This window comes from Acipenser ruthenus, chromosome 36, assembly GCF_902713425.1.
Source record: "Acipenser ruthenus chromosome 36, fAciRut3.2 maternal haplotype, whole genome shotgun sequence".
Taxonomy (NCBI): Eukaryota; Metazoa; Chordata; class Actinopteri; order Acipenseriformes; family Acipenseridae; genus Acipenser; species Acipenser ruthenus.
Genome location: NC_081224.1, coordinates 3,428,786 through 3,453,284, shown reverse-complemented (window position 1 = coordinate 3,453,284; position 24,499 = coordinate 3,428,786). Strand labels below are relative to the sequence as shown.

General features: G+C 40.7%; 1 protein-coding gene across 1 annotated transcript; it reads left to right on the top strand.

The window, feature by feature from the left end:
* The first annotated feature begins 1,036 nt into the window (after nucleotides 1-1,036).
* Nucleotides 1,037-5,061, top strand: LOC117401963 (resistin-like). Its single transcript, XM_034002730.3, has 4 exons — nucleotides 1,037-1,148; nucleotides 3,491-3,618; nucleotides 3,977-4,054; nucleotides 4,597-5,061. The coding sequence occupies exons 2-4, from the start codon at nucleotides 3,510-3,512 to the stop codon at nucleotides 4,791-4,793; spliced, it is 384 nt and encodes a 127-aa protein (XP_033858621.2). The 5' UTR covers nucleotides 1,037-1,148; nucleotides 3,491-3,509; the 3' UTR covers nucleotides 4,794-5,061.
* The last annotated feature ends 19,438 nt before the right edge of the window (nucleotides 5,062-24,499 follow it).

The window sequence follows — 24,499 nt, the reverse complement described above, 5'->3', positions numbered from 1 at the left end:
GAAATTCAATATATTGTCATATAGTTACCAAACTTTCATTTTCCAAAGTCCAAAGAATGTGGTTTTGTTTCTAATGGTTTAAACAGAATGATGGTTTCTTTTTGATTTCCTCAGATAAATGAATTCCTGGTGGTGACCTTGTTAGAATGTGGTAGAAAGGTCCAGCAGGAAACAGGAATGAAGCTTTCTGTGTTAAAAGCTGGACACAATCAGTTGTTATTCTCAGCAGGTCAGATGACAGGCTGAACTTTCAAAGGCCTCTCTTCTTTGTTCCTTGTAGGTATCCAGAGCCGATGTTAAGAGCAAGCTTATTGAGAGAATTGAAAAGAATGAGAAGAGCCAATTTTTTTTTTATTGAAAACAATCAAACTAGCTTACTCACACCTTGAAGTCTTTGAAGCTAAGACCACAGTGGGGGGGTCTTTTGGACTAGGAGGAGACGACAGTCTGAGAACAGAATTCTCCAGTACAATGGTTACGTTTAGATGTGGTCAAATCCTTATAACCTATACAATACATTTAACCCTTAATGAATTGTATCAAGCTGGCAGAGATAGGTGAGGCTATTAGCTCAGTGTCTACATTTGGGAGCTGATTCGTGAAAGTGATTTACAGTATAATCGTAAATCTCGAAAAACTACTCACTTCTAAATCTTTTGTAGTCATTTTTGTATTACTTTAGTATAAATACATGTTAATTTGGATTCATATGTTGTTTTTTTCTGACTTTATGTGAACGAAAAGACACATATTCACCCGTTTTCTCATTGGAAATAGGTAAATTTCAAAATATCACTGTCCTGGTCACAAAAGCAAAGTTTGTGGGGAATAATAGCCATTTTCTATACTTTTGAGGCATAAGCAATTAGGAAATAACACTTACTACCCAGGAACAAAAATTGTGTTACATAGTGTTATAAATGTTTCTTATGAAAATGTGGCAATTATCTTCCCATTACACAACTCATTCAACAGGTGTGGCCACAGAGCAAGTATTAGGTGTAGTGTTCTATACATGGGATGACATCTCCACCCAGGATAAGCTGTATTTGGCAAACTGTCTACAGGCAGTCCATAGGACTGTCAACACTATATAAGCTGACTTTTACCACTGTGCTGAAAGAAGAAAGCCACCTGCTCCTGCATCGGTAAGTGTGATCTGTTCAGCTATACTAGAGAGTGTAGAACAGTGCGACAGTTTTAGGACTCTACTGCAAATTGCAATTTGATATTTTCTGTTGTTGCTGTTCATGTTACAAAACTATGATTATTATTATTATTAATACAAAAAATATGTATTATACTTTATATGGACACAGTGGAATCCACTTAATTGCATATCGGATAACTGCATACTCCATTTAAATGCATAGCAATTTCTGGGTAGCCAACCACAAATTTGCTATTTGTTTACTCCGCTCAAATGTATATCTGATAATTGCATAATTTGCTTAATTGCGTGAAATATCACGCTAGTATAATTAGGTCTGATAATTGCATTGGTTGAGGAGTTAACCACGTGACCACAAACAACTTGACTTGCAGTTATGGAGGAGGTATACCACACTTGCTTGAGCTCAACGAGCTTAGGTTTTTAAACAGTTAGAAAATAAGAAGTCAATCACAGCCGAGTCTGATCAAAATGCATCTTCCCGAATTCAATTATTAATTGCATCCTCTGTAAGCATAAAGATCTGGAAAGACTGAGAACGTGAGAATTTTGATCGCCTCATTACCAGAGGAGAGAGTTCAAGGAAAAGCAACCAGACTAATCCAGGGCTTAAATGAATGAGCTGTGAGGACAGCTTGAGGGAGCTGAATTCATTTAGAAAAAAGGGGACTCGATTGAAGACTTTAAAATCTTAAAAGGAGTTGACAAAGTGTAGCCAGTACCTTCAGCACAGCACAGAAACCAAGACCAGAGGACACAGGTGGAGGTGGAGACAGATTTAAGACAGACTAAGGCTAAGAGACACTTCTTCACATAGAGTGGTGAGGGTATGGAATGGGCTACCTAGGGTTAAGATATGATGTTGATAATCATGGACAAGTTAGTTAAAAAGTCCAAATCAGGGGATTATTATCAGATTTATAAATGAGGAACGCATGCTCCCTTCAGTCTCTGTCCTGTCTAGTGCTAACTAAACCATACTGGATAATAAAGGGACATGGAAAGTGTCTGATAAGACCTGTACTGTATGCCATGATCAGATTGATGGGTGTATGAACCAGCCAATAAACTGTGCAGACTCTAGGGAAGGACAGGGTGAAGCCCAGGAGAACTCAGAATACTTGTGATGCCGGGAATTAGATCCAGGGTGTCTGCTAAGAAATAAATATCTAGGAGGGACCCTACTTGATTCTGAAGTAGCTGGCATCCTACTTGATGCAGAAGAAATAAAAGCATAATGTGTTCTCTGCTTCTCTGTGTCTGCAGCTTCAAGGCAGGATGTGCTGACACGCTTCTGTCAGTGTAAAAAGGATAAAGATAAATTGTGGTTAAAAAGTAGCCTTATAGTTTTAAATAAACTCACTGACCTAGACTGCTTTCTTAAGAATGCTGTGCTAATAGACTAACAGGTGCATGACTTAGAATATTCTAGACTGTGAACGTTACCAAGAAGTAGCCTCATACATCTAAAATAGATTCGCAAACCAGTAGAACCAATGTGCTGCTAGAACCCAATCAGCAGAGAGAGATATCAATAGGCCACTTGAAAAAGGACAGGAACTGTGCGTGGTGACTGAAAAATTAATAAATACTTGATGTAAGATCAAAGATCGGTGTGCATTCACCCTGGCAGCTTATCCCAAGCTGTCATACTGAGCTTGAAAAAAGCTTGTTGATTGTCACCTGGCACTCAGCCGAATACTGAAAGAAAAACACATTTCCTTTACCTGTGACAACATCATGTTCCTGTACTAGGGTAAGCTTATAAGTATTAGTACAAGTATAATCAGATTTAGTGTTTAAGTCATTGTAATAATCCATGCATAAACATGTGCTAAGAGTATATATTGTATTGACCTGAACACCAGAAAATAAGAATAAGCCCGACTGGTTCTTTTAATGCAAAATATATAAGAATGTTGTATGGTTTGTTTGATTAAATATAAAGCCTGACTGGTTCGCTTTACCTGCAAATATTTGTGTTCCTTTTCCTTATTTCCTCATATACCTGACATGGATGAAAGTAAAACTAAAACTAAGAGACGTGTACGAATACAGGGAATAATATAAACTGATATTAATCGACCCGAGTGCTGCCCTATTAAAGCACCGAACATAACATGATGATGAATCATTGGGATCCTTTAAGACCCGACTTAAAGTTTTCAACCAGCCTCTAGAAACCGGACGAGCACTGATGTGCTGAATCATGGTCTCCTCTCGTTCGTTCGGTTTCTCATATGGTGCAAGGCCTTGATTAGCCGGGTCCACTGTGTAACAACGTGGTAAAGAGTGACATTGCAGTGCTTGTTTCTCCAGAGAGTGAAGTCCTGAGACCATGAAGATGAGAGTTGCTGTGTTGCTGGCTGTGATCGTTATGTTCTGTGCTGCCGACGCTCAGAAATGCGCTCTGGATGGACTGATGAGCAGCCTGACAGAATCTGTGGGTAAGAAACCAGCTTCCATCCGCACCTATCCAAACACTCCAGTGAGAACTGGATAAAGTTAACCCAAGACACTACTTTAAATTGAGCACAGAGAGCAGAACAAGAGGGCATGAATGGAAGCTGAGTAAAAAGAAGTTTAGAAGGGAAGGTAGGAAGCACTTTTCTACACAGAGATTATAAATACATGGACCAGCCTACCAGGTGAAGCAGTAGGATCTGAAACACTGGGAACGTTTCAGAATGGACTAGATTCTGTGCTTTTAAATGAGATCCCCCTGGTAAAGGGTGCTGGAAAGGGATGAGCCTTGATGGGCAGAACAGCCTCTTCCTAAACTCTTGTGCTTTGTGTTGTTTTCAGCCTCTGCAGTCCTGGAGAAAGTGACTCTGTCTTGCATTGATGCCTCAGCTAAAGGGAGCCTGGCGAATTGTCCTGCAGGTCTGTGTGCAATCTTCAGTTCTTCAGCTTTTATGTTCCTTTATTTGTCTGTTTTTTGGGGGGGTTGGTTGTGAATTCAGTTTGCTTGAGAGGACAGCAGCACAGCTTCCCTTCACAGCTCTGCAAAAGACGGGGTGAGGGGGTGAGGGGGTGGCCTGACCTGACCTCATTCCCGACCTGAACACCTCCTGCCTGCCTGCCATTCAGTCCTCTCAGGGACTGGTAACTGTGCTGAACTGTGGGGTTTGTTGTGTGTGGATTTAAATATAGCTAATGCCCACCTGAGGTTAAACCACCAAACTCATTCCACTGCACCCAATTTCAAAGCAGGCCTCTTTATATGAAAGGCTAGAGAATCCAATATTCCCCTTATAACAGTTTACAGTGCCACAGTCATTTTGCACAGTGTTTTTGCAGTTTTCCCATGATTTCACAATGGTTGTACTATGCAGTTACAATAGTTTAGCATGTTTTGGCATGTTGCATCGTTACAATCTGAGGTGGCAGAATTGTAAATGGTTCTTGCTCTCTTTCCTTTGCAGGTTACAAGCCGACGGGCTGCTCCTGCGGTAATGCCTGCGGCTCCTGGGATATCCGCAATGACCAGACCTGCCACTGCCAGTGTGCAAACCAGGACTGGACCGCTGCACGCTGCTGCAAGATAGCCGTGAAACAGAAGCCAGGAAAAGATGTAACCGACGTCGAGATGTCGACAGCTTTACCGATTTATAAGGGTTAAAGATTGGTGCGAGGGCTTTCAGTTTTCAAGCTCCTTCACTCTAGAACTCACTTCCAGCTTTTATCCGGAATGCTGAGTATTTTTAAATTTTATATCTCTTTGATTTGGCCTTTCCCTAGTGAATAGTCTGGAGCTCTTTTGGCTTGCTGTGTATTTGTGTAAAGCGCCCTGGGATGCTTGCACAGGAAGAACACTATATAAATGATACTGTATGGTCATTGTTATGGTATTGAATAAAAAGCTTCTAAAAAATAAATACTTTTCTTACTCACTTATCACTCATGTTATTTGGTTTCCATTAGAGTTAGACTTAGGGTTCAGGTTAGGGTTAGGGTTTGAGACTTCCTCTCCCTTGATTCCCCATACACAGGGGTGGGCGTCCAGGGAAAGGAATATGCACTGGCCATCTTACTTCTTTTGGATTGTAATCATATGTTAAACTAATCTTTTTGCTTTTTGTCTTTTGTTAATTTGAATATGTAGCATTCCTCACAGTTAGACCAAATGTGAATACCATTTTAAGTTTGTTAATCCAATCTTACCTTGAAGTCATGAGTAATCTCGATAAATACTGTACAATCTTTAACGGTAATGGGGTAGGCATTAAAAAAGAGCCTTCCATATTAACTGCAATGTTACTTTGAACGACTGTACAACCACGCATGTGTTCTACGAGGCTCTATCGGCTCAGCGCATTTCTTTCGAGGTATCACACTGACTGCAAATTACATTACGTTACTCATATTTTAACATTAAATTCTTAAACTCAGTGAACATGTTAAAACTTCAATATAAAGGCATACAGATAATAAGTTATAAAACAGTTAGTTTAATATGACAGGCACGGTTGCCTCTGACGATTGTTCAAGTTGGGTTTGTAGCTGGACTGGGGTGTTTATGCTTCAACCTGTAGCTTTGAATTATTATTATTATTATTATTATTTATTTCTTAGCAGACGCCCTTATCCAGGGCGACTTACAATTGTTACAAGATATCACATTATTTTTACATACAATTACATTATTTTTTTTACATACAGTTACCCATTTATACAGTTGGGTTTTTACTGGAGCAATCTAGGTAAAGTACCTTGCTCAAGGGTACAGCAGCAGTGTCCCCCACTGGGGATTGAACCCACAACCCTCCGGTCAAGAGTCCAGAGCCCTAACCACTACTCCACACTGCTGCCCTGTTCTTATGTTCTATGCTTGGCTGCAAAGATAACAGGACTAGCCAGAGATTGGATAATGTGTGTTGGGTTGTTTTTTGTTGTGCACAGTTTCCTAGTAACGGAAGACATTGCATTCTGGGAGATGTAGTTGTCAGTGGAAGTTTTAGGGGAGGCAGACAAGCTGAGCAGCAAAATTGCTATGTGCATTTTTACTATTTAAACTACAGGTACGCAGCTTATCTGGACCACTGTGTACCGCTATGGCCAAAAGTTTTGCCTTGTCCTATAGAATTAACGAATTAATATTAATGTTGAATGAAACCTGCTGAATAATGTTACATTAAGATGTTGAATTACGTAACGCTTTGTAGTTTTCGTTATACTTAACGAAAAACTGAGAGAAAAAAAAATTAAAAAAATTAAGTTCAATTTGTATGGCATTTGCCAAGCCCACCAATAGCAGTATTTTCATGAGTGGAATGACAGATTGGAAACATATTCACCAAAGAGTAGAAGAGCTTGAGAAGAGAAACATGCACAGAATGTTTTAAGGGCCTCCAAGGCAGAAAATCTGCTCAGTGGCAGTCAGATGTCTGCTGATAGAGAGCAGGTTCGCAAGTGGAAGCAATCATGACAATTCAGTATGTGTTCTGTAGAACTCTTATAACAGTGTACTGAGTGTGTGTGTTCTGCAGGGCTCTGAAAATAGTACTGCATTAGTGTACAACAATAGCTGTGATGCAGCTAGGTGGTGGTATTAGGGGCTGCTGTGTGAACGTCCGTGCGTCTGCGGGGCAGGGGCGGGGGAGTATCCGCGGGATGGTTGTGGTGGGCCGGTCTGGGTTAAAGTCCAGGGCTGTTTTTTAGTCCCAGTCCGTCCCTGCTGAAATCTAGGGGTGTGTCTACACCGACTGCGAGCGATGCTGTCTTGGTGGGGTAGTATATAATTAATTATTGGACCAATTAAGCTTCTAATAAGCACTTAATTGGTTCAATTAAGTCATTTAGGGTACAGTTGAAACAAAGACCACAAGGACCAGGATTGGAGACCCCTGCTCTAGAGTGTAATGTACACTCAAAACACTCTGCTGCAATTTGAATTCACGATCAAAACACCCTCTTTCAGGACAAAAACACTATAGCTACGTACGCCGAAAACACTCTCCATATACCATATTTTCTAATAACTGCTTAAATAAATAAAAGCAGCTACATGTAATACATTTAGCCTATCAGTTTTATTTCGTCAATGTGTTTTGTAGTTAGCAGTCTATATATTTTCTTCTAAACATGCGTAAAATGTGTGTGTAATAATACTGCAAATCTAAATTTGTCTAAATGAGACTAAATAGGAATGTCATTCTGTATTTGACTAAAAGTGTTAGAGCTATTTACTATTTAGCTAACTAAACAGAATGCAATTCTGCCTCAGGTTTGTTGTTGATATTCTGTGCAACATCACAATCCAAACACGTGCAGAGTTTCAACACAATGGGTAGAACTGTTGGAAAAGGAGAGCAACTTTCAAGAAATATTCAGTTATTTATCAAATAGGAAATACCCAGATGCACTTAAAGGGAACAATGGAAGAAACTTTAATATTCAGAGACAATGCCAGTGTTTTTTCATTACAGATGGACAACTAAATCAAGGGAAGTAATGTTAAAACTTTACAATGCATTAGTAAGACCTCATCTAGAATATTGTTTTCAGTTCTGGTCACCTTGTTACAAAAAGGATATTGCTGCTCTAGAAATAGTGCAAAGAAGAGCAACCAGAATTATCCCGGTTTTAAAAGGTATGCTGACAGGCTAAAACAATTGAAAATGTTCAGTCTTGAACAAAGAAGACTACGCAGTGATCTGATTCAAGCATTCAAAATCCAAAAAGGTATAGACAATGTCGACCAAGGGGACTTTTTCGACCTGAGAAAAGAAGCAAGGACCAGGGGTCACAAATGGAGATTAGATAAAGGGGCATTCAGAACAGAAAATAGGAGGCATTCTTTTACACAGATAATTGTGAGGGTCTGGAACCAACTCCCCAATAATGTTGTTGAAGCTGACACCCTGGGATCCTTCAAGAAGCTGCTTGATGAGATTCTGGGATCAATAAGCTACTAACAACCAAATGAGCAAGATGGGCTGAATGGCCTCCTCTTGTTTGTAAACTTTCTTATGTTCTTATGTTCTTATGTAATAACAATGGAACAGCCCTGTCCTTTGAGCTACCTAATAAAAATGGAACAGCCCTGTCCATTGAGCTACCTAATAACAATGGAAAAGCGGGCAAGACCAAAGCTGTTGTTTCAAAATAAATAAAGTGTAAATGTACAGCATTTCAAAATAAACACAAAATACATTCACTAATAAAAAGAAATATGATACACAACTGGCACATCTGCATATAAGGAGGTTGCTTTTACCGATGCGCACAGATCTAAAAGCCCTCGATCCCTGACTGTTTCTACCCATTGGTAAGTTAGACTTCGTCATGCGCTATAGACTAGAGGATGTGTGATTCCTGTGAGATGTAGGAAATTCAGAGGGTGAACACTGAACTTTATCAGGTGAATTTCATGGTGAATAGAAAAGCGTACACTGTACTAAAAGAAGCGAAATAAATCCAATGACAAAAGTTTCGTCTCACAGTGATGGCATTGAGAAAGACTTCAAGTTGAAACATTTGTCTGTGAATTTGTGTTGTGTCTTTTTAGTATTTCTAAATGTGACGCTATTAAGTGTTTAATAGGAATAGATGTATTGTAACATATAAACGTGTATGTGGCAGGAATGCTGGGCAGTGACGTCAGGACAGATGTAGGAAGTAAAAATACTGACACCAGGCACTGCAATTTCAAAATAATAAAGACGCGGCGGCGCCGTTTACTTAAATACAAAAATAAATCAAATATTTTAAACACAAAACACTTGCTCTCAGAGTGAAATAAAAAGGTAAACAAAACAAAATCACAAACACAAAATACTACAAAAACAACACAGGTCAGGCTGGGCAACTGCTGTCACTGTTCGTGTATTTCATTTTAGTTTCGTTTTTCTTTCACTCCTCTCGATCACTCTCTCCGATCTAACACCCACCGCGAGGGTAGAGAGCTGCAGGCTTTTATGCAGGTGACCATCTCCCGATTAGCAACAAAATTAATCACTTAATTAATTCGGGAGATGGCCACCTTCTGCACGAGTTTATTAATTATTCCTGTCAGAGGACGAGCACCAATCTCGCCTCTGCCAGAACACGTTCTAAAAATAAACAAACCCTGTACAGGGCTGCCTGTCCTGTTACAGTATATCTCCAGGTCAGCTTTATAAAGGTCTAGAACTTTAACTTTAGTGCAAGCGTTTTCTTAAAAAAAGAAAAAAAAAAGAAAAAACATTCTCTAATGACTCGAGTTCAGGCTTTGTGAATCGGTAGAGTTGTACCCATTACACTTCTTTACACTGTGACGAGGTGGCCCCGTGGTGTGGTGTATCTCTGTAATAAGCACAGGCAGGACACTTCGGTTGCAGTACAACTACACTCGTGGTGTTCTTTGTTCAGTTCACGGACGTCGTATTAACAAACAAAACAAACAGCCTACCTTCTTCAGAAGGTGCTAGCTATACTTGGTCACTCGGTCCTGGCTAAACCCGGGATGGCGAAGCCATTTACCCGTAACAAAACATCAATTCATTGAAGTTCACCCAGAACATAAACAGTTCCCCAGACTACAGTTCACTTCTTCACAGTTGGTCTGGTGGTATCTTAGATAACGGGATTGTTTCTTCGGCAATGGAGTCCTCTTTCTGACCCCTGTAGTGAGACTGACCCCTCTAGAGGAAGTACAGGGCATCAGGCGCTCTGCATTTTCAGGCTTACTAGTAGCCCTGACTGACTTTATTACAATACATATGGGGAAATGTTTTTTTTTTTTAATTTTATTTAGCAAGTTATTGGGAGTATCAGATTGTGGGGATGGATATATGTACATGTCTCTCAATCTGTATGTGTCTCTTGAGAACACAAGAAATGATCCTACATACTGTAAACCTGTCACTGTAATATACTTTAACATGATACTAACACCTTGTTTGCTGACCTAATGACATCCAGGTCTTAAAAATCACTTATCCAATTTTCATTAAACTATCCATTTCTTATTCTATAATATTCTGAGTATGTGACAGAGTTCGAATGGGCATCGAATGGGCAGTTCCATCGAATGGGCATTGTATAAAAGGAACAGAGTACCCTTAACTAAATGGCATAACAATTTATTCCTTAGGGTAGGTGGAAGTTGGTCATTTAGGAAGGCGGAGGAGCTACGGTACCCAAACAATGACTTGGATGGGAAACGGCGTGGCAAACAAGGATTGGAGGAGCGGATGCGCTCATTAACCAAGGGGTCATAAGCGAGGGTATAAATAGGGGGGTGTTGCGTAAGTGATCTGTTCCTTGGTAAATGGTTAGTGTTTTAAACCCACAAGGAGTCTGTGTTGCAGTATCGTGAAGCGTGAGTTTTGTCTTGTGTTTGTTTGGACAGACGGAGAGAGGAGAGGTACACGGCGCTGATTGACAGGGTACACTGGTACACTGGCTCACCCCAGCGCTGAAAACGATCGCACAGATGGGTGAGGCCATTGTGCTCGAGCAGTTTTGCCATTTGGTCGGCGCCAAGACCCAGGCTTGGATACGGTGCCACAACCCCAACACCCTGGACCAGGCAGTGAAACTCGCAGAGGACTTCGAGGACTCCCTAGTGTCAGCCCAGTCCGGGCTACTTGTCGCTCCAACACCAAGGAGCATCCAAGCATCACCCCCTCTCTCTGCTCCTTCACCCCCACCACCAGGACCGGGTCAACGACCTCCTAGACTGCCGGCCCCAATGGGCAACCTTGCCTCCCCTCCATGGAGACCAAGGTTGGCCCCCAGCTGGGGTAGAGGTGCTGCCCCCACCCCGTTGCCATACCAGCAGTGGCACAAAATCTCCTTTCCCCCTACCTGTTTTAGGTGCCACCAGCCGGGTCATCAGGACAAATCATGCCCATCTGCGATGGAGTGTAATGTGGCCGCATGCAATCTGGCATCAGAAGTGGGTAAGAGAGGGGAAAATGATCGTGAGGGGCCTTGTATTGTTAATGTGATTTTGGGAAATGTGAAAACCCATGCATTAGTGGACACAGGGTGTGGTCAGACCTTAATTAAAACGTCTCTCTTGGGCGGTGTTTTGTGGCAGCCACAAGGTCAGGTGGCTATCTCCTGTATCCATGGAGACATGACATTTAGGTAAAATTGTTGATTAAGGAACACAATCTTTGCTGGAATACCATAATGCCTCAATTTTCCATAATGCCTCAATCTTGAAATCTTTTTCAAAATCAACAATAGAGGTCTCTTTGCCATTCATTACACTGTTCTAAGATGTTTCTTAGTGTAAAAATATGCTCTGTGGTCCCCCTGCCATGCCGAAAACCTGCCTGTTCGACTTTGAGTTTATATAATGTTGTGGTGATGCGCCCTATGATAATCTTGATGAAGATTTTGCTGGGAATTGAAAGCAGAGTGATACCTCTCCAGTTGTTACAATTGGCACGATTGTCTTTTTTTTGGGTATTTTTATAATCTTGCCCCTTGTCCAATCAGTTGGCAGTTCCTCCTTCTCCCATATATCTATGAACAATGGCCATAGTAAATCTGTTGCTGTGTCCAAGTCTGCCTTGAAGAATTCGGCATTCAGTTGATCCATACTTGAAGCCTTGTTATTTAGGCTAAAGATTGCTGCATTAGTTTCTTCTTTGCTTGGTGGCCCAATATTCATTTCAAGATCTTCCTCAGCTGGTGTAATATCTGCAGGTTGTAGTGGTTCTGGTCTATTCAGCACCTCTCTGCCTCCCCGCATCGTCTATCTTGCTCCTCCTCTGTCGTGAGCAGCTTCCCATTTTTATCTAGGACCGGGTGCAGGTCTTACCTCTGTGTCCGCAGATCTGCTGGGTAATTTTGTATAGAGTTCTCAGTTCATTCCTGCTTGCGGCTGCCCTTGCTGCCATGTTTTCAGTGTACTGCCTTTGGTCCCTTCTTGCTGACTTCTTCACCAGCTTGTTTGTTTCAGTGTACTCTGTCCAACTTGCTCAGGTTCACACAGTGAGTCGGGGGCTGAGCTGGGATTTGAACCGGGGACCTCCTGGTTACAAGCCCTTTTCTTTAACCACCGGACCACACAGCCTCCACCTTTAAGTCCTGATTTCAAGAGTGACCTTCGTACTGTTGATTTGATGGACAACGACGCCTGTGCCTTCTGCCAGTTCTGTTGTCAATTCAACGCTAGTCTTCTTTCTATTCCTTAAGGATATTATCTTCAAGTATCACTCATCCTTGTTAGACAGCTTTTTGGGTCTTCCAGTCCTGGGCTTGTCAATTACAGATGATGTTTCTCTGTACTTGTTGATTATTCTTCGGATAACACACCTTGAAAATCGAGTGATGCAAGCTATTTCACTCAATTTTTTTCCTTCTTTATGCAAGTCAAGGTTGTTATAATATTAGAAAACATTAGTGGAGGCTTTGAGTAAATTGTTGATGCTCATAATTAGGGACACGGATAATTCACGATTTCACGAATTTCATGGAAATCATGTATTTGACTGCTTATTTTTTTTACATTACTCTTCACCAGCTTTTATCATGTAGAAACCATAGACAACTACATAGAAATGTCTGCAACAATAATACAACTACGACTAATAACAGATCTTATATTTATCATGGTGTCAGTCTTGAATATCACATCTTTGCCACAAGATGCAATCCCTGATTTCACAAGCTATAGAGATGAAATTGAATCTTACAAGCACCATGCCGCTGAAAGTGACAAAAATGTCAATATTGTTGATTTCTGGGTGAGGTCTGAAATCAGATTCACAAAGATGGCAAAAATTGCACGCTGCTTTTCGTCAATTCCACCAAACTCTGTGGATGCAGAACAAGCAGTTTCCGCATATGGACAGGTTTTTACACCATAAAGACAAACCACGATGTTGGCCTTCAACAAATAATTAGTTTTCTGCTCACGGGCCAGATTATTTTGTGTGTGGGTGGGTGTGTGTGTGTGTGTGTGTGTGTGTGTGTGTGTGTGTGTGTGCACGCGTGCGTGTGCACAACACGCTACATGGATAAAAAGTCGCATACGATTTCTTCTTCTTGTTTTTCCTGTTCTTGTTCTTCAGATTGTTTTGTATAGGTTGATTTGCTGAAGTAGCACGATGTTATGTGGTTTTAAAACGTCATGTATAATTTAGTGTGTGTAAAGAAAAACACAAAGTTTCGGATTTGTCACTTGCACTTAACACTGTTTTAACATTTTGTTTTTCAAAGTCAGCATAACGCTGTACAACACAGCCCGTTTAATTACTGTAGGAATATTAATTGTAGGCAACTTACAATAGAAAATTTTTTTTTTTTTAAAATAAAATGGCACTTCCGTGACAATCTGTGAAATGTATATATATTTTTTATTGTCATTCATGAATTTCTTGAAAAAGTACCATGAATTTTCCGTGGCCCTACTCATAATGCATCAGAGTAGAAAAATGCAACATGTCTAAGACTTATGCAGAGCAGTGTGTGTCTGTGTGTGTGAATATATATACATATATATATATATATATATATATATATATATATATATATATATATATATATATATATATATATATATATATATATAGATAGATAGATAGATAGATAGATAGATAGATAGATAGATAGATAGATAGACAGATAGATAGATAGACAGGTTGATAGATAGATAGATAAAGAAAATGAAATCCCATACTGACAGAAAAGAACGGAAATTTGAGATACATATAAATGAATAAGAACATCACTGATTATCGCGTATGGCCGTTCATTGACACATTTGACAAAAGGCACTTTAAACTACCAAGAGTTTCTTCGAATTGTCATTTATAACACACTTTCATCTACATTTTTTAAAATTCTTTTGCAGTTTTTGAGTTCTACATACATTTACCAAATATATACAATGTCCTTACCTTGAAATGTGAAATAATGAACATGTGACTGGATTCGTTTCTGGTAAAACCTGTCATTATGTTTTTGTGAACGACAGCCACAAAACTGCTGCATCATCTCTGTGATTTCGCAAAACAATCAAACTAGCTTACTGACAGTGGGGGGGTCTTTTGGTTTAGGAGGAGACGACAGTCTGAGAACAGAATTCTCCAGTACAATGGTTACGTTTAGATGTGGTCAAATCCTTATAACCTATACAATACATTTAACCCTTAATGAATTGTATCAAGCTGGCAGAGATAGGTGAGGCTATTAGCTCAATGTATACTTGTAAGGTGCATGGGGCTGATGGCCTGCCTGCTGACTTCTATAAAACTTTTTCGGCTAGGCTTTGTCCTATACTACTTGATATATATATATAATGACGCATATAGTTCCGGTACATTACCCTCTTCCATGTGCATGGCAATTATTTCATTGATTCATAAAAAAGGTAAGGACCCGCTTGAACCTGGCAGCTATAGGCCAATTTCACTTCTCAATGTGGACGAAAAAATACATTTCTTGGGAACCGATTGGCACGGGTAATCAGGAGTGTTATTCATTCTGACCAAACTGGTTTCATTCCTCACTGTTTAGCACAGATAATCTCAGGCGTTTAATTAATTTGCAGTGGCTGGTGAATGATTCACCTTCCCCAATAATTGCTATGTCACTCGATGCAGAGAGAAAGCATTCGATTGCTTTGAATGGAGATAATTACAGGTTGCAATCCTTTATTGACGGATCACTTCTTACAAGTTACAAGTTTTATGAATATAAAAGAACCACAATAAATAAGAGTAATTTCACTGGCTCCAGGGATCAGCCTAAGCCTCCCCAGCGTGTCAGCACTAAAACCCTTCAAACTTTAAAAGCCAAACAAAATTTTCTTTAAATATAAACATTAAGATTTCCTTCTTCACTCAGTGAGCAGTGAGCCTTCCATGTCATGGATCAATTTTAAATAGGTGAAATCTACCTTGAGCTGCTCCCTACTATCACTTTGAACAGCCTGCCCACAGCTTGTTTTTACGAGATTTTAAAATGGCTAGCTTTGCTTGCCCTAAAAGAAACTTAACTATTATACATATATTTTTATCACTCCTCCTATATGAGCACCCACTGCAACATAATTTTTGATGGCCTAGCCTCTCACACTCACTGTATGTATGGAATAGGGTTTCTTCTCATGTACAGAAAACACAGTCCGAGCTGATATTCGGATCTATTTTATGAAGAAGCCTTCCTGTGGCTAATACTCCATGTAGGAGTCTCCACTGTAGATCTCCTACTCTTTTATCCAGAGGAGGCTCGTACAGTACCCTCCATTCTGGATTCCCCTCCTCTCCTATTGACAGGTGAGCTCTCCGGCTCTGCAGTGAGCTACTTTTATGCACAATTTGTACATTGCTTTACTTTCTACACTTTTAAACAACAGGTGATTCACTTTCTGTACTTTCAGAATCTTTCCTCTTTCCTCCTCCTCCCCCTGTTCCTGCTCCTCTCATTCTAAAGGAGATACAGCAGCTCCAGGAACTCAGAGTATTGCCCCTCTCCTCTCTGCGCTGCCTCATCTTCCACAGCTTCTCTGAGCCCTGGAGACAAACAGCCCTTCACTTCCAGCAGTACTTTCTCTGCCTGCCTCTCACAGTGCCAACCCAGCCTGTCTTAGTTCAGCTGCACTGAGCCAGCGAGAGAGTCCAGGCACCAGCAGCTGCCCTAGTTTAGTAATACCTGCCTTTACAAGGCTCTTCTGCAGTGCTAGGGACTGAAGTCACTGCACTGTGATGAAAGTATTAAACAACAGTGGTTCTTCTTTATGAACAGTCATATTCTCCTCCCTTTCCACTCTCTGAGCTCCCCACACCTTTAGAACACTCAAATAAAAAGGGGGTAAACCAGAACTGTCCAAAGTTAGGTGGTTAATCAAAAACAAATGAATACCAATTCTGAACCCCTCCACTTTGTTATAAAATAGGCAGGCTAACCTCTTCCAGTGGGCTGCCTCCCCAGTGTACAGCAGTCTCTGCAAAGCCTGCATTCTGAAGGCTGCCACCCTGCTGGCAATGTCAACCAATCCTTGCCCTCCTCATCACGGAGCAGGTATATAATAGCTGGCCTCAACGAGTGCTTCCCTCCCCAGAAGAACTCCAAAAAGAGCTTCTTTATTCTGTCTATTAAGTTTCTTGGGGGGGGGTCCAGACACACTAACCTGTGCCACAGCATTGATGCAGCTAGGTTGTTTATGACCAGGACCCTCCCTCTATATGACAGCTGAGCTAGCAGCCCTCACCAGTGATCAAGTTGACCCTTCACCTTCTCCACCAGGCCCTCACAATTCTGCTCACTATAGTAATCTGTGCCGAGGTACACTCCCAGCACCTTCATCCCTGTCCTACTCCATTTCAGTACCTGGGGCAACACAGGAGGACCACCCTCCTGCCAACTCCCTGATAAAAAAAGTGTTGCTTTTAGCCAAATTTATACGCACTGATGATGCTCTCTGAAATGTGTTCAAACCCTGCTGCAGTTCGTGAACGTCTCTGTCATTACTAATAAACACAGTCAGAGGGGATAAATCAGGCACTAACCAGCACCCCAGCATGCTCCTCAGCCGAGCCAGCAGGGGCTCAATAGAGATGGAATACAACATTCCCGACAGGGAGCAGCCCTGCCTGATCCTCCTGCACACTGGTAACGGTCTTCTTAACCCACAGTTTATTTTTAAAACACAAAAAACTTTACTATATAAAAGATTAATGCAACTAGTAAACCAAGGGCCAAACCCACATTAAAATCTACCGTTTTTGCAAATGACAAGAAATCTCTTATTAAAAAAATATTATCAAATATATTATTATTATTTGTTTATTTAGCAGACGCTTTTATCCAAGGCGACTTACAGAGACTAAAGGTGTGTGAACTGTGCATCAGCTGCAGAGTCACTTACAACTACGTCTCACCCAAAAGACGGAGAACAAGTTAAGTGACTTGCTCAGGGTCACACAATGACTCAGTGGCTGAGGTGGGATTTGAACCGGGGACCTCGTGGTTACAAGCCCTTTTTCTTTAACCACTGGACCACACAGCCTCCTAACCGTCCCGGGTATACAATAAGTCTGATCTGGATGAATAATCTTGTCCATACAGTTCTTCAATCTCATTGCCAAACATTTTGAAAATATTTTTAGGTCACAGCATGAAAGTGACACTGATCTCCAGTTTGTGATTAAACACAAATCCCCTTTCTTTGGCAACAAACTAATTAAAGCCTCCAACAGCTGAGCGGTAACTCCTCGACCTGCAGGCTTTCTTGTAACACTAGAAACAGGTCACACCCCAGATCTCTCCAAAAGTGTTGATTTTATTTTATTTCTTAGCAGACGCCCTTATCCAGGGCGACTTACAGTCGTAAACAAATACATTTCAAGAATCACAGTACAAGTAATCATACAATTAAGAGCAAAATAAATACAATGACTTTGGTTCTAGTTGATAGAACTCCGCCGGCAATCCATCTGTCCCAGGTGCTTTTCCTTTTGCCAGCTTCTTAACAGCATCATTTAACTCCTGCAAACACTGTTTTATATCCAAACTCTGCTGCTCCTCCTGGCCCAAGCTGGGTAGTCCCTCCAATGGCATGTTGATATCCTCCTGGTCACATGCTTCGCTTGAAAACAGTTCCTCATAGAAACGCACTGCCGACTCCCTGACCTCCTCCTGGCCAGTCAGCTCCTTTCCACACGGCAGCCGGACACAGTGCAGCCGCTTACTGCTCGTTCTCTTCTACTCCAATCCAAAAAAGAAACTAGTAGGGGTGTCCATGTCTCTTAACTCGATAAACCTGGATCTAACTTGCGCCCCTGCACTTTCTCCTCCAGCAGGCTGAAATTGTTTTGTCAATTGAACATTTTGTAAAAATTTAACATTTAAATGGCAATATGATGCACTATGTATTTCCCTATTTTTTATTACTGTGATTAATAAACAATGATGATCAGATAAACTATTTGGTATTATGGTTGCTTTAATGCTTTTATTTAAAAGTCACCGGGGTATATATATCCTATCTAACCTAGCTCTCACTGCATGCTGAGAGATATTATGTAACCATGTGTACTGACGAGTGGTGGGATGCAGACACCTCCAGGCATCAACCAAGTCATTGGATATTAAAATAGCAGCCAACTCCGTCGCTGAAGGGGGATGAGGCTCAAAACTATTCCGATCAATATTACAATCAACTGTACAATTAAAATCACCCCCTACTATTAGAATATCAACATCAATTGTTAGAAGATTTTCCTTTAAAATGTTCAAGAACAAAATCCTATCTCTTCCAATATTAGGAGCATAAGCATTAATAAAAACATCAATACTCCCACCTATTTCAGCTCATACTCTTATCATTCAACCTCTAATTATCTCTTTAACTTCTAAAATAATGTCCATTCCAGGTCAAAAGAGCACCGCTACCCCCATGAGAGCCATGGCTCATCACACACCTCCCTCTCCATTCAGCCAGCCATCCTGCCTCATTATCTGAATCTGTGTGCGTTTCTTGCAACAAAGCCACTCCCACACACTTCTGTTCTAAAAACTCAAAAACTTGTGCCTTTTTAAAGTTTTGTCTACAACCATTTATATTAAAAGAGATTAAATTAATTCCTTCCATGACAGATAAAAAGTTTAAAAACCACCAAGAAAAAAATAAACAATAAATAATATACAGTTTTTATATATCTCATCCATTAGAAAGAAAGTATATATTAATTATTCTAATTTAAGTGTTTTCCTTACATTTTGCATTAATTTTTTAAAAACTAAACCGTTTCTGTTTATCTATTTCTTTTCTGAGAGCTACGTTCGCCGAATTCAAAAACAATTTTAAATCCGGAAATGTTTAAGAACATAAGAACATAAGAAAGTTTACAAATGAGAGGAGGCCATTCAGCCCATCTTGCTCGTTTGGTTGTTAGTAGCTTATTGATCCCAGAATCTCATCAAGCAGCTTCTTGAAGGATCCCAGCGTGTCAGCTTCAACAACATTACTGGGGAGTTGGTTCCAGACCCTCACAATTCTCTGTTTAAAAAAGTGCCTCCTATTTTCTGTTCTCAATGCCCCTTTATCTAATCTCCATTTGTGACCCCTGGTCCTTGTTTCTTTTTTTAGGTCGAAAAAGTCCCCTGGGTCGACATTGTCTATATCTTTCAGGATTTTGAATGTTTGAATCAGATCGCCGCGTAGTCTTCTTTGTTCAAGACTGAATAGATTCAATTCTTTCAGCCTGTCTGCATACAACATGCCTTTTAAACCTGTGATAATTCTGGTAGCTCTTCTTTGCACTCTTTCTGGAGCAGCAATATCCTTTTTCTAACGAGGTGCCCAGAACTGAACACAATATTCTAGATGAGGTCTTACTAATGCATTGCAAAGTTTTAACATTACTTCCCTTGATTTAAATTCAACACTTCTCACAATATATCCAAGCATCTTGTTGGCCTTTTATATAGCTTCCCCACATTGTCTAAATGAAGACATTTCTAAGTCAACATAAACTCCTAGTTCTTTTTCATAGTTCCCTTCTTCAATTTCAGTATCTCCCATATGATATTTATAATGCACATTTTTATTGCCTGCTTGCAGTACTTTACACTTTTCTCTATTAAATGTCATTTGCCATGTGTCTGCCCAGTTCTGAAGTTGTATTTTCTTAGAATAACTCCACAGCTATCATAGAGGGTGGACATGAAGTCTTTAAAATGTTAAAAGATATTAACGGAAATCAGGACCAAAGGACAGAGTTTCAAATGCTTTCGTTTCAATATGTTTATATTAGACGGAATGACATGATTTCATTTCCAGGATGGGGGTGAGTTTCCTATATGTATTACATGCATTATGTGAATGCATTGTTGTTATTAGTTTCACATTGGTTGTAATGTTGTTTACTGGAAATCTAAATAATATTAAAAACATTTTTCTTGAATCTAAGCACCGTTCTGCATAGTCTTGCCTATAAAAGTACACTCTTACGGCCGATCAGCATGTGTTGTTGTAAATGCATGCTTTAGCAACTTAGCAAACCAAACAGTAATTAAAACAAGCTACAGTCCACTTACATTTTAAATTCACCTTCCACGGATCACGATCACACACTGAAACCCAAGGTTATTAAAAACTACACCCGCTACCGCACGTTTTCAATTTCACAACAAGCACCGCCCTTCTCGCTGCTGATTGCTTCAAACTATTCCAGTCGCGATGACGACACGGGTGGATAATATTTCCAATTGGTTTAAGCGAAACGTCTTTCAGGGGGGAGTTTTAATTCCACTATTTCCTGTCTGTTTCGCGCTCAAGCCCCGCCCTCCGTTAAAGGCACAGCACATTTTGTTCAAAAAAATAGATAAATGTATTCTGTTCCTTAGACAGCGTAAATCAATACATACTTCATTGAATGTAATACAGACAACTCAAAAATAGCTCCCAGAGAGAGAGAGAGAGAGATGTTTATAGCTCTATATGCTTTATAGAATAAATATATTGGCTGGATATGAAAAAGACAACAGTATTCAAGGGTTCATCCTCTACTAATAATTAGGGTCTGTGCTTTAGTGTATTTATTTGACCACCGCCCGAAAAAAAAATACAAATAAAACCTCATAAATATACACATGTTATTAAATTGAAGTTTATTATTATTATTATTATTATTATTATTATTATTATTATTATTATTATTAATAAAACATATTTTTGTAGTCTTCGGACAGTTGCTAAGGTGACCCCACCCGGAAGTCCCCCCTCCACGTCTTCGTGTGAAACCCTTGCGTAGCCTCGGCGTGTTTACGTATGCGGAAGGAGCAGGTCGCTGCTTGGCCTGTCTATCCCCCCTCAGTCCCGGGGCTTGTAGTGTAGTAAACATGGCAGGAGAGAGTGCCGAAGCGCTGGGGAAAAGAAAGACGGTCCCTGCCGGGAATCACGCGGCCGCGGCGGCTGCTCCGGAGCCGGCAGACGAGCTGGTCCAGTCCGTGTCGCTGTACCGCCGGCGTCCTCGGCTCCTTCACGGCACGGTGCTGCCATTCGTGGCGGTTCTTTACCCGGCCTGGCTGTACCTGTGGCTGGCGGTGTACGGCGTCGCTGAGTACCCGGAGGCCGGCTTCATCGCGCTCGCCGCCATCGGGATCGCGCACGTCCTCACCGCGCTCTCGGGGCACTGGTCTGTGCACGCCCACTGCTGGTTTACCTGTTCCAAGGTAAACGTGGGTGGGGGTGACGTCACCATCACCCTCAGCATCATCATCATTATCATTTGGGGTTCGTTCGGATTGTGTGTGGGGGCATCGCTAACTGTGAGAGGGGACTTCCGTCCAAATCACTCCCCCACCCCACGTGGGGCTGCTGATTTGGGTTTTTCAGTTTCACAATTAAACGTTTGTATTTTGTTTTAAAGAAAGCTATAATATTATACAGCTGTGATGGACGTTTTGTGCATCAGTCAGTCATCTGGGCTTGTGCCCCAGTTCAGAGCTGAGCTCAGCTGTCAAAAACAGGTAACAAAATGGTAGAAACTGTATCTTTTCGTTGTTTGACAAAAATCTAGACAGGCTGCTAGGTACAGGAATGGAAATAAGACTCATATTGCATAGCAGTGTCACCCATTCCAGGTTTTACTACGAGCTTGATCAGCCCCAGTGTTTAGGTAACAAGCTCAGGAGTGTCTTATTTAGGTGAGAATGCATCCAGGAAGAGTCCAAGGAAAAGCAACCAGACTAATCCCAGGGCTTAAAGACATGAGCTGTGAGGACAGCTTTAGGGATATGAATTCATTTAGAATAAAGGGGACTCAATTGAAGACTTTACAATCTTAAAAGGAGTTGACAAGGTATAGCCAGTACCTTCAGCACAGCACAGAAACCAGGACCAACCAGAAGCAAAATTTGAATAGTATATAATATTTTTTTATGCTGACTTAACTGGTTTACACAACGTAAGTTACCAGCCTTCAAAAATAAGCCCACCTGGGTCTAAAACTGCTCACCTCCGCGTGCAACTTTAAACTGAAGATGTGCCGTGTTGTTGGGCCTTTATTATTTGTATTGTACTGTTTACATATGTATTTTGCTCTTACTTAAATTTGACCGTATTCTGTAATGTGATATTTTATAATGTGATTACTTGTAATGTGATATTTTATAATGCGATGCTTCGTACTGTGATATTTTGTAAGAATTGTAACATTCTGTACTTGTAGATCATTGAACTGTCCCAGTGTGTGCCGTAAAGTGGGTCATGTTCATGGGATGTCATAATTAAAATGTATTTATTATTCCTTATATTTAAATGGATCGAACGCGGTACTTTTCTGCCACTAGTTAGTAAATATAGCAGGTGTACAAAGCATGCAGTAAAGGGGCATCCTGCCTGCAAAACACATTACCACTGTGTAGTGAATGAGGCCCTATGACAGAAATATAATGAGTTTTGGTTGTAAATCTCCCTCCTGACCTGTGAGGGTGCTAAGCAGCGAAAGGGGAAGGCTTTGGACGGGCTGGCCTGACAGTTCTTTCCCCGGGCCGGGAAGTCGGTCAGTCTGGAAGACGGCGAGACTCCGTTGCAGGAACGTATTAACCCGGAAGGGAAACGATGTAGCAGCTGCAGAAAGTAGAGACAGCTGCAATCGTTTACCAAGGGGTCATGTATGATAGCATAAAGGGGATGGAGGATCGTAAATCTTTTCCTTTGCTTGGTTCAGAGTGGATACGGAACTGGAAGGACCAGGTGAGATTTCTATTGTTACTGAATTAAAAAGAAAATAGTTTGTGAGTATTATGTTTGTTTTGTCACTGTTAGTAATTGTCTTTTGTTTTGTAAATTCACTAGATGACTAACACGTTTCCGGAGCTGTCGCCTTGGGCCAGCACTACCCGGAACAACACTGCACTACAGTCACTGTTTATTGTTATCACTCACCTCGAGCACTACTGCACGCACCTGGACTGGTGACTGTGTTTAGTATTATTGTGGGGCGGATAATGTGTTATTATTTGTTTGGTTTTGCAAACCATTATTATCATTTCCTGCTGAGTTTTACACATTGGTGTGTATTGCCCGAGGATTACTGTTTGGTCGCCAGACCGGGATTTATACAAAATAAAGACCCCTTTTCCAAACCGGTTCACAGTTTCCTTTTGTGTGATTATTCCTGCACTGCATCACCTCCGCATCTGTTTCTACTCAGCAGCCACAGTCCCTAATAGTCTTCAGCAGTCCATTTTTGTTGATTCAAAACAATCAAACTTGCTTCCTCACACCTTGAAGTCTTTGAAGCTAAGATCACAGTGGGGGTCTTTTGGTATAGGAAGAGACGACAGTCTGAGAACAGACAGACAGAATTCTCCACTACAATGGTTACGTTTAGATTTGGTCAAATCCTTATAACCTATACAATACATTTAACCCTTAATGAAATGTATCTGAATTAAATCATTTCTCTGTCAAATTAAAGAGTGTATTTAGTGAAAATGACTTGCGGTGATTGGGAACGAGGTCACCTTGGTTTACAAGCTTTCAGGTATTAAGCAATAAAAACGCTCTGGGAACTACTGCTAGATACAAACAGTCAATAGCACTGTCAACACTTCTATTTGTTTAATTGAGATACAGTATTTTCAAATGAACAGAGATTGCTTTTCAGAGCAAGACTGGTCTGCGTAGCACAGGGCAGTGATTAAGTGGTTGCGTGATTATATTGTGTAACACAGCAGGGAGGGGGGTTAAAATCCTCCCTGCAGAAAACATGTGCGTAGGCACATTTTGGTTTAATTTAATTATTTTGCTTTATTGTTTAAGCACATTTAGTTTAATTGTTTTATTGTTAATTATCCCCTGCACCTGGTAGGTATTGTAAATTAGAATCAGGTGCAGGGTATTCAAAGAGTGCAGTCAGTATGCTCAGGGCTGCTGTGTGAAGAGCCCGCTTGCGAGTGCGTGCAGGCGCACAAAAAGAAAAGGTAGTGTGAAACCTTTTGTGGAGTGTGCTGTGTAACATTGTGTTTGTTTTGTTTGGCAACAGGTAAACAGCTAGGCTGTCCTGTTTTTACTTTAGTTTCCTGGGTTGTGTTTAGTTATTGCTCAATTAGAGCTAGGTGTTTATTTTGTGTTTATTATTAAAAATAGCGTGAACGCACGTTAAAAAACTCCATTTCTGTGTCCTGGATCAATTTTTAAAGGGGCAAAGAACCCGAGTGGGTGCAAATCTGTTACAGCTGTGATTTGTGTAAATTGTGTAAACCAGTGTTTGGTGAGTTGTCATCATGGCTGTTGTGTTTCAATTTCTCGGGCTGCTGCTGAACCCAAAACAGTTAGAAATAACAATGATTATAAATGTTTCTTATGAAAATGTGACAATTATCTTCCCATTATAAATGACATGACTCATTCAACAGGTGTGGCCACAG

What these genes read in the sequence shown, in the direction of transcription:
- LOC117401963 (XM_034002730.3), top strand. Translation starts at nt 3,510, where the DNA reads ATGAAGATGAGAGTTGCTGTGTTGCTGGCTGTGATCGTTATGTTCTGT. An exon ending in CAGCCTGACAGAATCTGTGG is followed by an intron (nt 3,619 to 3,976) that starts GTAAGAAACCAG and finishes TGTTGTTTTCAG; the next exon opens with CCTCTGCAGTCCTGGAGAAA. An exon ending in CCTGGCGAATTGTCCTGCAG is followed by an intron (nt 4,055 to 4,596) that starts GTCTGTGTGCAA and finishes TTTCCTTTGCAG; the next exon opens with GTTACAAGCCGACGGGCTGC.